The sequence below is a fragment of the Phyllostomus discolor genome, chromosome 12, assembly GCF_004126475.2.
Source record: "Phyllostomus discolor isolate MPI-MPIP mPhyDis1 chromosome 12, mPhyDis1.pri.v3, whole genome shotgun sequence".
In the NCBI taxonomy this organism is placed as follows: domain Eukaryota; kingdom Metazoa; phylum Chordata; class Mammalia; order Chiroptera; family Phyllostomidae; genus Phyllostomus; species Phyllostomus discolor.
In genome coordinates this window covers 8,680,714-8,694,477 of record NC_040914.2, presented here as the reverse complement: position 1 = coordinate 8,694,477, position 13,764 = coordinate 8,680,714, and the positions used below count along the sequence as shown (strand labels likewise).

The following is a 13,764-nucleotide window of genomic DNA, read 5'->3' as shown; positions in this document are numbered from 1 at the left end:
GTTTCTTAAAAGGGCTCAAGAGACCAGTATAAGTTCATTAAATATTTGGTAAATGAAAAAAAGAAAGAAGGAAAGTGAGCTCCACAGGCCAGCAAGATCAGCCTCCCCTGAGAGCTTGTCAGATGCAGAGTCTCTGGCCCACTGCACCCCTGCAGAGCCAGGGTCTGCATTTGTAATGGGACTTGGGACCCTCCCAGCACACAGGGGAGGCGGAGGGGCTGTCCAACCCCCACATCACGGGGGTCTCAGTCTGACTGGGCCTCAACACTAGCTGAGAGGCTGGGAAGCAGGATTTCTGTGGAGTCACATGAGTATCACAATCTTTACCAAGTTCCACAGGTGATCCGATGAACAGCGGGGTGACTGCCTTTGACAAGAGTTCCTGATGTGGCCCCAGGGCTCCTGCTCTAAAAGAAAAAAGCCACAAGGGATGAAAAGAGGCCTGAGGGGGAAGCTAACATGCATCCAAGGTGCAGCTGTGGGGAATGCCCCTCCCGCTGTCCCGGGCTTGTGCTGCTCTACATAGGTCGTGCCTGTGTGCGCACAGGAGGGTTGGGGATGGAGGGGTGGATGATCGCTCAGAGAAAGGCTGAGAGGCGTCAGCAGGTCCCAGGGTCTGAAATCTAAACACAGAAAGAAGGAAAAGAAGGAAACAGGGGAGGCGGGAATGGGGAAGGGAGAGGGAGGGACCCGGTCACAAACTCCGCCCCAACCCACGTGACTGGGGAGTGCTCCTGAACCCCAGCAGGCTCGTCACTGCTGGAGATAGAGGGCAGATCGCACACTTCGGGACAGCGGTGCCCCTGAGCACTTCTGGAATCCAAGCTCCTGTCACAGAGGGAGAAACAGAGCAGACAGCAGACGCCATGGAGTCCCTGTCAGCCCCTGCCCACAGGCGTGTCCCCCTGCAGGGGCTCCTGCTGGCTGGTAAGGAGGGGTAAACTGTGGGGTAAACTGGAGGATGGGGACAGAGACTGGCTGGGACCCCTGGGGAGGACAGGGGTCTTAGAGGAGACAGAAGGCTTCTGCCAGTACCTAAGGGGAGAGGACAGGGAGCAGAGTAGGATGGGGGAGGGGCTCAGCAACAGGGAAATCTCATGATTTGAAGGTGGTGAGGGGAAGAAAACTTCAAATACATTTTAAAAGTTATTCATCACTGAGAAGTAATTTCTGAATACTTATGATAATAATGACAATTTGTGTCTGGGTGACACAAGAACAACTTAACCAGGGCACAACAGTTTTTTTAACCATAAGCCTCATAAATGGGTAAATACACCCCAAGAGGGACAGGACCTGGGATCACTCCCTCATTGCCCCACAGGTACCTGCAGCCTGTTGCAGACACTGGGGGTGCAACAGGGTCAGACAAGCCCCGGCCCCCATGGATCTCACACTCTATGGAGAGGAGACAGACAAGAAAAGATCTAGGTGTGAGGTCAGGTACCCCTGAGTGCCACAAAAGGAAAAGAGCCAGAGCAGGCCAGAAAGTGAAGACAGAGGGTCATTAAAGGAGGTGGTCAGTGAAGGTGTCCCCTTGAATGCCCCTGAGTGTCAGCAGGGGTCTGAGGGCAGTGAGGGGGTGAGCTGGGCAGTATCTGGAGAAAAGCATTTGAAACAGAGGAAACAAGTTCAAGGTGCTGAAGTAATGGCAGCCATGCTACTGACCTTGACCGTGGGAGACACACACTCACAGACACACTAAAGCTGAGATGAAGACACCTGCCCAGGACCCTGGGCCTCTTCTTTCCCTCCCAACACATAGACCCAAATACTGATGGATTTCTCCCTTCCCTCCTAGTCTCACTGTTAACCTTCGGGAGCCTGCCCAGCACTGCCCAACTCACTGTTGCCTCAACCAATGCTGCTGAAGGGAAGGATGTGCTTCTCCTTGTTCTCAATCTGCCTGAGAGTCTTTTCAGCTATAACTGGTTCAGAGGGAAAAGTGCAAACAGCAGCCGTAGAATTGGAACATTTTTAACAGAGACTCAAAAATTTACCCGCGGGCCTGCACACAGCGGTCGAGAGAGAATATACCCCAATGGATCCCTGCTGTTCCAGAAGGTCACCCTGAATGACACAGAATACTACACCATAGTTGTCACAAAAAAGGATGGGCTGACTGAAGAAGCAACTGGACAGCTCCGCGTGTACCGTGAGTGATTGTTCCCTGACCTCTGGGTGTCGGGTGGGGTGAATTCTACTCACACACAGGACTGACAGCCCTGGACTCTGCCTCCATCTCCCTCTGCCTCACATCCAGGCTGGGGTAGGACCTTTAGTGCAGGACACACACGGTGGGGACAGACTTCCTAAGATCACAGTTCCCCTCCCGAATTCCAGCCCTGCACACATTCACCACAGAGAGAAGGACCAGTCTGATGGGAGTAACTCAGCAGAAAGAGACCAGACTGAGTCCAGGCCCTGGACCCTCTGCATGACCATGACCCTGAGAAAGACCCTGCCGGGCTTAGTCAGGGCCTGACCTGAGGGTGCTCTTTGGGATCCTCACAGACCTCAAAGGGTCAGTCCCTGCACAGAACCCTATCCCAGGGCTCCTGACTCCAGGGACCCTGGAGAGCCTGGGTCAGGCTGGGTTTGGTCTGTGGGCAGGGCTGACTGAGAGCCACAATTTTCCAGAGGCCTCAGTCACAAGGACCTTAACCTGGCCACCAGCCAGGGCTCAGCTTCCACAGCCACCTCTGGTTACAAGTGGAGCCTGGTCCTTCTCCTGAGACTATGAGTGGAGAGTACCTGTGGACAAGGTCCCCAGGTCATTAGCTACCTGTCCTGAGGGACATAGGAGACTCCAGAGGAAGGTCAGCATCCCCAGGGAGCAACAGAGGAGATGATGCTCCCAGCCCCTCGTCCACCAGGGGTCAGAACAGAGAGTCCTCTGTCGGGGACACAAATGGTAACAGAGGCTGTTAGCTGGGGCAGCTCCTCTGTTCCAAGGGTTAGGTCAGGAAATTGGGAAACAACTAAGATTCATCCATAGACAACCTGGCAAGCCTGAGACCACTCACCATCTACCCTGTTTTATTCAGGGGAACTGAGTTACAGGGGTGCACTCACACAGAGTCACACACACCAGGACTGTCCAGTCTGAGTCACACCAAGACCTGTCTGCAGTCACAGCCCATCCTCCCCTCCACTCCAAGAGCCTATCCCACATGTGTAGACCCTGACACTAGCTGTTCAGTTGGATCCTTTCTTCTTAGATGTGGCCAGCTCAGAGGGAGAGATTCTGGCCTTGGGAGTGAAAGGAAATGGAGAATTAATCTGTGTTCACTCCAGAACCAAAGAACCCACAGTAACAATCAGAGTCAGTGCTGGGAATGCCCAGGCCTCCCCCTCAGGTGGCCGATCCACACCTCCCTCCCTGGATTGAAATCCCTTCTTTGCTTCCTCATGTGTTGGTGTCACTCCCACTGGATATGAAGGGAAGGACTTTGCCTTCTCACTCCTCACTCCACACCTGCAACCAGCTCACGGACCAACATGTAACAAACACCCAGTTGCTTCTGATGAAGAAGGAAAGAATTGTGATGAATGAATGAATGAATGAATGAGGATAATCACTATAGAAAATGGAACCTGGATAGAATCTGGGAGATTTCAGTCACACCTGTTCCCTGTTACTCCAGTGGCAGAAACCCAAGTTCCATCCCTCTGACCACCTGCTCCTGAAACCCCCTCAGGAGCCAAGTTTCAAGGTGACTCTGGAGCTGCTTGGCTATTAGGACTTTCCATGCTGCATTGGTCCTGCCCTGGGGCAGCCCTGGGCTCCTGGTCCCTGGAGTCTTTGAAGTCATCTGTTACACTCCCTGTGAACCATGGACATTTCAGGCTCTCTCTGCTCCTTCCATGTCCCTCATCTGCCTCCTCCTTCATTCCAGACCCACTGCCTTGCTCTGCTCTGCTTCCTCCACCCCTCAGGCTCCCCAGATTCTCCTGTTAACACCTGACCCAGTCCACCCTCCTGGGCAACAGGAAAGGACACAGAAGTCAGTCAGAGCAGCAGCCCTGGCTCCATCAGGAGCCAGATTCCCAGGTCACCAGGAGAAAGAGCCTCCACTGTGCACCCATCCAGGGCTCCCTCCCTCCCTCATGCCAAGAACAGGAACAGGCCACCTGACAGGGACATGTAACCCATTGATCTACTCTCTGTGTGACTCAGCCAGGGAGTCAAAGGCAGAAGGACAGGTCTCAGCCCCCAAAACCTCACAGGTCACTTCACCCCTGACTCGTGACTCACATCCATGTGGTATGAGGCTCCCATTCCTCCCAGGGACCTCAAGACCTTCCCAAGGGGGGCTGGTGACTCTGCACCATCCGACTGGTTCACTGCCTATGTCACACACATGTATCCTCTTTATGGAACCTTTGTCATAGGGTGGGACCCTCTCAGACACTGTCCTTTCTCTTAGGTGCATCCCAGTTTGAATGAATTTCCTCAAACTCTAGTTTGGCTTCCTGAGTTAGAAAGAAAAGGAAGAGCACATGCCACAGCCTGTGTGTGGGTCCCTCCCCATTGGCCTGACTGCCCACAGAAACTGGAAAGTGAGTCCTGCTTCCTACATGTACAACATAACATGTGTCTTTTCTACATATTTTGTGTCATCCCTCCCTTTGTGCAACAGACACGCCTACACGTGCCCTCTGGTCACTTCTGTCCTCTTAGCAGGGCTCACAGTCTCTCTCCAGAGAGTCACTGATATTTTTAATAAATGTTTTATTGTTGTTCCATTACAGATTTCCCAATTTTTCCCACTTTGCTCTCCTCCACCCTTCCTACCACATGCTCCCACAGTCAAGCTCCATTCTGATGTCCATGTCTGTGGGTCATTCATACATGTCCCTTGACTAGTCCCTTCCCCATCTTTCCACCCTCGTATCTCTCCTCCACTCTCCTCTGGTCACTGTCAGTCTGTTCCTTGTCTCCACACTCTGGTTCTGTGTTGCTCATTTGTTTGCAATCATAGGAGAGATCATATGGTATTTGTCTTACTTCCTGACATATTTCACTTAGCATGATGCTCTCCAGTTCCACCCATGCTGTTGTGAATGGTAGGAGTTCCTTCTTTCTTTCTACTGCATACTATTCCATTGCATAAATGTAACATAGTTTTTGGACCCACTTATTTGCTGAAGGGCACTTAGGCTGTCTCCAGCACTTGGCTATTGTAAATAATGCTGCTATGAACATAGGAGTGCATAGATTCTTTTGAATAGGTGTTTCAGGATTCTTAGGATATAATCCTAGCAGTGGAATCACTGGGTCAAAAGGCACACCCATTTTTAGTTTTCTGAGGAAATTCCATACTATTTTCCACAGTGGCTGCACCAGTCTGCCTTCCCACCAACAGTGCCCTAGGGTTCCCTTTTCTCCACAACCTCTCCAACACTTGTTGTTTGTTGATTTGTTTATGATGACCATTCTGACCAGGGTGAGGTGGTATCTCATTGCAGTTTTGACTTGCATCTGTCTGATGGTTACTCATGCTGAGCATCATTTCATATGTCTCTGGGCCCTCTGCATGTCCTCCTTGGAGAAGTTTCTGTTCAGGTCTGTTGCCCATTTTTTAATTGGACTGTTTCTCTTCCTGGTGTGGAGTCATATGACTTCTTTATATATTTTAGAGATCAAACCCTTGGGTAAGATATCATTTGCAAATATGTTTTCCCATACAGTTGGATCCATTTTCACTTTAATAATGTATTCTTAACCCATGCAGAAGCTTTTAATTGATGTGGTCCCATTTGTCTATTTTTTCCTTTATTTCCCTTGCCCTAGGAGATATATTGGTGAAAATATTGCTATATGGAATATCTGAAATTTTACTACCTGTGTTTTCCTCTGGGACATTATGGTTTCATGATTTATATTTAAGTCTTTTATTCATCTTGAGTTTAATTTTGTGTATGATCTAAGTTGGTGTTTGAGTTTCATTTTTTTTTGCATGTACCTGTCCAGATCTCCCAATACCATTTATTAAAGAGGATATTTTTACTCCATTTTATGCTCCTGCCCCTTTGTCAAATATTATTTGACCATAGAGACATGGGTTTATTTATGGGCTCTCTATCCTTTCCATTGATCTATGTGTCTGTTCTTATGCCAATACCAGACTGTTTTGATTACAATGGCCTTGCAGTATAGTATGATATCAGGAATTGTGATTCCTCCTATTTTGTTACCTCTCAAGATTGCTGAGGCTATTTGGGGTCATTTTAGGTTCCATATAAATTTTTGAAATATTTCTTTTATATCTGTGAAATATGCTATTGGTACTTTAATAGAGATTGCATTGAACCTATAAATTACTTTAGGTAGTATGGACATTTTAATTATCATTTGAATTATGTTATTTCTTCCAATTTGTGAGCATGGTACATGCTCCCATTTGTGTCTTCCTTAATTTCTTTCTCCAGTGTTCTGTAGTTCTCCAAGTATAGGTCTTTTACCTCCTTGGTTATGTTTACCCCTAGATACTTTATTTTTCTTGTTGCTATAGGGGAGTCACTGATTTCAAACCCACTGTAGCATCTTCCTTTGGTCACACTGTGATGCTGGTTGGACTCAGAGCTTGGTCTGTGACCTTCAATGTTCTCTTGACAGAGAGATTCCTCCAGAGACTGGTCTTAGATCTTTGGGGCATGAATAATGATTTTCACATGGTCTTCCACAATTTAACTCAAAGTTCTATCTCTAATGCCAAACACAAATGGTCCATGAGGGCCATATTTCAGTGAGTTCAGGCTGCCCCACTTCCCACAAGTCCCCCCTTCTGTAGTTGCCTCAGTGTTTGAGGAAGGGTCCATGTCTGCTGCAGTGGGAGACAGAACACTAAAGACTGAGGGCAGAGAGCCTGGTTCCACTGCCAAAGCCAGCCAGCTCCCGTGTCCCTCACTGTATTCCAAATTACTCCTGAACTCTGCTCGACCCTTTCTGGGGTCACTGTATCATGTCAGTCACTAGTAAAACAGTCAGCAGGCCTGAGCACACTGCCCACCTCATGGCCCTGCAGCCTCAGTCCTGAACTGATCCCCAGGCTTGCTTCTGGTCTCCCTGTGTATGGTTTCTGCTCAACCACCCAGTCCCAGGCCACCCTGCCCAGTCTCATCAAGGTATAAGGACTATGGGATGGCTCTTCATGACTCATCTCTAGGATAGCCTTGGAATATGAGACTACCATGGAAACACATCTTAACCCAGCAATGTAGGTCTGTGCAGCGAAGGGACTCAGCACCTGCACATTCCATATAAGACCTCAAGCTTGGTCAGGCAGTCAGCTGGTCAGTGAAGAACCAGGACAAGTGCCCAGTGGTCTCTTGACTACCAGGCCTACATCTCTCCATGATCAAACCCTGATACTCTAATTGACTTCTGAGAGAGTCTGTACTTTCTCCAGACACAGAGCTGGAGGCCTGATGTTCTCAGAGTGCTCATATCAGATCCTTATACATTTGTTTGTCTTGAGATACACACACATAGCTTATTGTTTTAAGGACTCAGGGTAGCTGAGAGGTAAGAGGTGCCAACTCTGATTGAAGATGCCTTTGAAAAGTCAAAGGTACCACCCAGGACAATGTTCTCTCTGCTACCTGCACAGCGGAGTTACCCAAACCCAGCATCACAAGCAACAACTCCAACCCCAAGGAGCACAAGGACCCTGTCCTGTTAACATGTGAACCTCACACTCAGGACACCACCTACCTGTGGCTGATCAACAGTCAGAGCCTCCAGGACAGCGCCAGGCTGGAGCTGTCCAAGGACAACAGGACTCTCACTTTGCTCCATGTCATGAGGACTGACAAAGGACACTATGAGTGTGAAACCCAGAACCCAGTGAGTGCTGGCCACAGTGACCCCTTCAGCCTGCATGTTCTCTGTGAGTAAATTCTGTCCCTGTGCAGTCCAGGCTGCCACCCAGATCCACATGTCAGAGGCCAGGCTACATCCCTCTCAGTCCAAGGACACAGACCCTCACCCTGGACACTCTTGTTGGCCATGACTCCCTGTCCCAGGAAAATTCCAAGTGGGCCTCAGGTTTAGGACAAACTGGTTGCCTCAGACTCAGCTCAGGGAACACAGGGGTTGTGGATGGGACCTTTCAAAACAAGGCTGGGACACAACTCAGAGGGACACTGAGGCCCTTACACAAGCCAAGAGCTTCCCTTTCCCTCTAATGACATCATGTGTGGCTTTGCTCTGTTTGCTCAAGATGGCCCAGATGCCCCCTTCATTTCCCCCTCCGACTCCCATTACTCACCAGGGGAAAACCTCAACCTCTCCTGCCACATGGCCTCTAACCCACCTGCACAGTATTCTTGGCTTATAAATGGGAGACCCCAGCAGCCCACACAGGAGCTCTCTATCCCCAGCATCACTGCAAGTGACAGTGGATCCTACACCTGCATCGCCCATAACTCTGTCACTGGCCTCAATAGGACCACAGTCAGGACCATCACAGTGTCTGGTAAGTGCCTCCTGGACCATCGGCACTGAGCTCTGGGGTGGAGGTTGGTCTGGTTTTCAGAAAAGAGCCTGGATGTTGTCTCCATCTTGTGGCCATGGACCCAGCAAATGACAAATCCTTCCCTTGAACCCTCCCCCACACCTCTGTAGTCTCTCTCCTCCCCTTGCTCTTCTGACTTTTCATGGCAGAGTTGGGGTCCACCCTTGACAATGAGGAAGCGGATTCTCTCAGCCCCAGAAAAGTACCACGTGGTGGAGTGGGCTCCACAGAGGGGGATAAACAAGGGGCCAAAGGCCAAGTTGCTTCTTCTATCTCTAACACATTCCTTCTGTCACTTGCTTTTCTGTGACCCACTCCATGTGCTCCAGGAAAAATAAGAGGCTTTGAGTCAAGCTCATGTCTTGCTCCCCAAATGAAAGGGTGAAACCACCCTTCCCAAAGAAGGGTGAAGAGAACAGTCCCCTGCTCCCTGCTCTGCTCTAGGCTCACCTGGTGCCTGATGTGCTGCCTCTAGTGCAAGGGACAGGGCTTGTGGATGAGGTGCACAGGTGGCCTGTCCTCAATCTGGCCAAACTGAGCCATCCACCAACACCAGAGACTCCCTCAGTCCAGGCTGCTGGAGACAGTCATAGTGTAGATGCCTCTGAACTGTGTCCTGGCTCTGAGGTCACCAGCAGTGTAACACAGTGGGACACCAGCATGTGTAATGTTACAAAGGAGAGCAGTGAGCAATGGTGCTTACCTAGCAGATGGGTAGATTCCTCCATGAAGTTCCTTCATGGGGCAGAGGGGCAGTGACACAAAGAGTGTAGTTTGCCAAGAAGGTTGAGAGTCCCAGCCTTTGTTAAACTGTGACTACTTCTCTCTAGAGGTTTCTCTTCTCTGTGATATTCACTCCACAGGCCAGGAAATGACAGTCCTATTCCCACTGAGAAATCCATTGGGTTAGAATTATTGAGGTCCTAAGGTCATGTAGACTGGCTGGTCTGCTCTCATTGTCTCATAAATTATTTAACAAACAGGAAAAGCCTTCCCTTTGGAGCCTCAGTTTCCTCCTCTGGAAACTGGAATGAAACAACTGGACCTTAGAAATGTTGTGAGGATGTTTATTATGACATTTATGATATTAGAGTCCTTAGGGTAACTCACATTTAGGGCTCCATCAGTGCTGCCAAATACTGATATTATTTCTATGAACATTGTTATCGTCAGCTGTAAGTCAAGACTTGCTGAAAATGTTGTTCATTACTCACCAGTTCTGTGACCTCCAGTGATTTTTAAGCACCTCCCATCCCAGATTCTGTCTGAGCTCCTTGGGGGTGATATTTGCCCCTCATGGGGATAGAAGGATCAGAGGATGGACAGGGTTTTTCACCCTTTCTGGGCCACTGAACACAGTCTGTGCTTCCTTACCACGTATCAGCACTGAGCAGACAGGTCAGGGCCTGCCCTCTGAGACAGTCATCAGGGCTGAAGGAGAGGAAACAGAGGGAAGGGACACAAGGGGAGAGGGGAGAAGAGTCAGGAGGACAGTGAACAGGATGAGGGATTGTCAGTGTGAGAGCATGTGCACAGTTAGAGCCAATAGAAGGTTCCAGAGTATGAAATGACAGGATGCAAATGTGGGCAGGGGTCAAGTGAGGCCTTGACCTTCCCACGAAGTCAGACCATCAGGGAGGTTCCTGTTCTGGGTCCTCAGTCTCATTCCTGGTCACTGCCTCTCCACCCCCATCTGCCTGTGGGTCCTTCCCCTGTGGACCCAGGTCCGCCATGGTTTCTTAAGGCCTTTTCTCACAAAGACAGTGGGATGACAACACAGAAACCACACACAGATGGAGACAGTTCCTTCCTCCCTAAGCAGGCCTCCCCACTGCAAGGCCCCTTGTGGTTTCCCCTGAGTGGACTTGGGCCTCAACCCTCCCTTCTTCCCTTCTCCTTTCAGCAGAAAATGACTACTCAGGATACTCTGCAGGGACCATCGCTGGCATCGTGATTGGGGTCCTCTTCGTGGTGGCAATGGGGTCCTCCCTGGGGTGTTTCCTGTACCACAGGAGGACTGGGAGGTACAATGGCATTTCTTTCACCAGAATCCTGCCCCCACCAGAGGCTGACCCCATCACACCCCAGGCCAGGAGGATGGAGGCCCCTCCCTGATGCTGGCCTGGCTCTCTGTGGCTTCCTGACTTCCCCAGGGACGTTCCTAACTCCCTCCCTCCAGCTCCTCCTGCACCAGCTGCTGACCAGGGCAGTTTCCTCAACAGCTTCCTGATCTATAAATGAGTCACAACCAAGGAACTGTCCCCCCAGGATGGTCCCAGTTCACTCATCACACCTGCCCGGGGCTGGCAGGGAGTAAGTGCTCAGTGAGGCACCTGCTGCTGTTTCTCTAAATCCACCCACTCTGTGAGGGGGATCTGCTGCTCCAGGTTCTGAAGGGCCTCCTGGCCAAGGTCACACAGCTGAGGGTAGCAGAGCCTACACAGGCGGGTGGGCTCAGGTGCCCCAATGTAGCCAGGTTGGGAACCACAACCCCTGGTGTGTGAGACAGGAGACCTGGGCCTGGACAGGACAGCAGACCCTGAGCTGTGGTTTTGGCCTCCAGTGCAGGCAGATGGAGACAAAGGACAGGCCCCTGTCACAGTTCAGCTCTTGGGCCCAAGGGGCACATCTGGCCCCAGCAGGGCACCACTTTCATCCAGGGGCAGCAGGCACCAGGCCCCCAGGGTCCTGCACAAGCCACTGGCCCTGCTTCCCTCTGTGGCCTTGACCTTCCCACAAAGTCAGACCCTCGGGATGGTTCCAGTCCTGGGTCCTCAGTCCCTTGCCTTCTCATTTCTCTCCACCCCTGTCCGCCTATAGGTTTACTCTACGGGACCAGCTCAGCCATTGTCTCTAGGTCTTTCCTCAGTTACCCTCTCCTAGGCCCTCCCCTTCCTAAGCAATGGAAAGAGGTCCCCACCCTGAGGGGAAAGGAAACACACCTTGTCCTTAGTTGTGACACCAAAGCTCCCCCTGCTCCCCTCACAAGTAAGTCTAACCTCTCCTAGGACCAGTGACCCACGAGGCCTCACAGAGCACCAACCCCCAGCGTCCACCCCAGGTAAGTGTCTGCTCAGTCTGAAAGAGGCTGGAGCCCCTGACCTGCCCACAGTGTCCACTCCTGCCTGCACCCCTCGGGCTCTGACCCTTCCCTGGGCTTCATGGTGGGGCTCTCATCTACCTCTCAGCACAGGGGACCCCAATCACCTATCACCCCTGACCTGTAGGGCTGTGTCATGTGTCACCACCTCCCTCACTGGACCTGAAAATGGCCAGAGGGTCTGTCTCTGAGAGATGCTCTGTCACCCCTGGTTGTCTGGAGCTAAAGGACCCAGCTTCTCTGGAGGACAGGCGAAGCTTCCTCACCCCTGGGTGCTAACTCTTGTGTCTCCCACCAGGCCAGGGTCCCTCTGGAGCCTCCACCTCCCTGGTGAGTCCGTCCCCTCCCCATCTCTCCACCCAGGGTCCCAGCTGTGCAGGCTCAGGGCAGGGGCACTATCCAAACTCTCCATGCAGCACAGACCCCATCCCCAGAGCAGCCAGCACAAGGCCCACCCCACCCTGGCAGGGAGGGGGCACCCATGTCAAGGACAGACCCCCACCCAGTCCTGAGTCTGCCCTGGTTCCCTGGGGCAGCCTGAGGGGAACCCTGGGGTCCAGCATGGGGCAGAGCAGGCACTGAGAGCACCAACCAGGCTTCCCAGGTTAACAAGGGCAAGGGGACTACAGTGGGGACTGAATCTGGGGTGCAGGGTGACAGGTAGGTGTGGGGACAGCTGCTCAGGAGGCAGAGCTGTCACTCCTGTGCAGAAATGGCCTCCTGCCCTGTCCCCTGATGCCCTCTCTCTGCCCCCTGCACAGGACCCCCTCCCTGGCCCCAGGACAGCCGGCCCCATCTATGAGGTGAGTGTAGGTGATGAACGTTCTGTCCTGCAGGTCAGAGGGGCCCAGGACCTGCCCCCAGCCCAAGCCTGGCTGTGCTCCATATTCAGGAAACGGCAACATAACCTGCAAACAGAGGGTGGGGAGAGGAGGTGCCCGGGGACAGGCACCCCCAGCACAGGCAGGCCCCAGCACACCTGGGAAATGCCGCACTTGTTCTGAGGGGGCTGCAGGGCTCAGGGGCCTCTCCTTCCCTCACAGGACTTGCTGCACCCGAGCACAGACGTGTACTGCCGCATCAGCCCCAGAGCCGACGGGGCTTCCTAGTTCCTCCGGGTCCTGCTGCTCCAGGGCTGTGGGGAGGGACAGCCTGAGACCCAGACCCTGGGGGGTTGGGAACTGCATCCTGAGTCAGAGAACCAGCCCTGAGCCAGGAGGATATTCAGGGACCTGGGCCCAATGTTGGGGTCCTTCCTGATTGCTGATGACCCAGAGTGGCCACCCTGACCCTGATGGACCAGGGTAAAGGCTCCCGTCTTCCAGAAAGTGATGGGCCACTGAGGCACTGAGGACAACTTGTGTGATCTGAATAAAGGGGACCCTCCCCTCGTTTACTCTTTTTCTACCCATGTATACTTTTTTAAAAGGTTTTATTCATTCATTCATAGAGAGAGAGGTAAGGGAGGGAGCAAGAGAGGGAGGGAATGTCGATGTGCGAGAGAAACATGGATTCGACGCCTCTCACACGCCCCCAACCAGGGACCTGGCCTACAACACAGACATGAGCCTTGACCAGGAATTGACCCAGTGACCTTCTGGTTTGCAGGACGATGCCCATCCCATTGAGCCTCACCAGTCAGGCCCGAAAGGGAACTTCTTTAGCAAAAATTCACCTAAAACTCGGGCCTTTTGCTCCAGGGTCACTCAAGGGGAAGAACTCTCCAGGCTGCTGTCTCTGTTTCCTGGGAGAGAGGAGACACTGTGGGTGTGGAGGTGGGGGGTGGTGCTAAGGGAAAAGCAGAGCCCTGATTGGGTCACTTGGTTGGTTGTAGCCTCTTCCTCTTGTGCCAGGTTGACCGGGTCCCTCTCTGGTGCAGGACATGCAGGAATCAAAACAGTGAGTGCATGTGTGGGCGGACCAACCAACCAATGTTTCTCTCTCTCTTATTTCCTATCTCTCTCTGTCTTTCACTCACATACACAAATCAGTAATTTAAAAAAATAAAAGTAAATTTAAAAATAAAAATAAAGCAACTGCAGAATTAAGAGGAGCCAAACCAACCAGGAAAGCCCAGGGCTGTCCTGATACGACCCTGGGGAACAGGCCTTGGACATTCCCCAGAGTTTGTCCCTTTGCACC

The 13,764-nt window shown here is 51.8% G+C and overlaps 3 protein-coding genes and 1 long non-coding RNA gene across 4 annotated transcripts in view; 3 read left to right on the top strand and 1 right to left on the bottom strand.

Annotated features, from left to right (window-relative positions):
• LOC118497667 (carcinoembryonic antigen-related cell adhesion molecule 1-like) overlaps nt 1–7,661 on the top strand; it is a 746,496-nt gene extending 738,835 nt beyond the window's left edge. Inside the window, exon 5 of the mRNA XM_036012848.1 lies at nt 7,617–7,661. The gene's annotated coding sequence lies outside the window, so the exon portion shown is untranslated. The remainder of the gene's footprint in view (nt 1–7,616) is intronic.
• Nucleotides 1–9,156, bottom strand: part of LOC118497674 — a 34,447-nt gene extending 25,291 nt beyond the window's left edge. Inside the window, exons 1-2 of the long non-coding RNA XR_004900196.1 lie at nt 9,108–9,156; nt 1,215–1,222 (exon numbers count right to left, since the gene is read on the bottom strand). This is a non-coding gene — a long non-coding RNA (uncharacterized LOC118497674). The remainder of the gene's footprint in view (nt 1–1,214; nt 1,223–9,107) is intronic.
• Nucleotides 1–12,856, top strand: part of LOC118497666 (carcinoembryonic antigen-related cell adhesion molecule 21-like) — an 834,765-nt gene extending 821,909 nt beyond the window's left edge. Inside the window, exons 6-8 of the mRNA XM_036012846.1 lie at nt 11,921–11,952; nt 12,384–12,425; nt 12,666–12,856. Coding sequence (XP_035868739.1) covers nt 11,921–11,952; nt 12,384–12,425; nt 12,666–12,731 — 140 coding nt within the window. The 3' untranslated portion in view covers nt 12,732–12,856. The remainder of the gene's footprint in view (nt 1–11,920; nt 11,953–12,383; nt 12,426–12,665) is intronic.
• LOC114511236 (carcinoembryonic antigen-related cell adhesion molecule 1-like) lies at nt 753–2,163 on the top strand. The gene is made up of 2 exons (XM_028529931.2): nt 753–927; nt 1,802–2,163. Exons 1-2 carry the CDS (start codon nt 867–869, stop codon nt 2,161–2,163), a joined length of 423 nt encoding a protein of 140 aa, XP_028385732.2. The 5' UTR covers nt 753–866.
• Nucleotides 12,857–13,764: the final 908 nt, after the last annotated feature.

Excerpts from the sequence above, each read along its gene's own strand:
- LOC114511236 (XM_028529931.2), top strand. The coding sequence starts at position 867 with ATGGAGTCCCTGTCAGCCCCTGCCCACAGGCGTGTCCCCCTGCAGGGG. Across the intron at positions 928-1,801 it reads GCAGGGGCTCCTGCTGGCTG|TCTCACTGTTAACCTTCGGG; the intron begins GTAAGGAGGGGT and ends CTTCCCTCCTAG.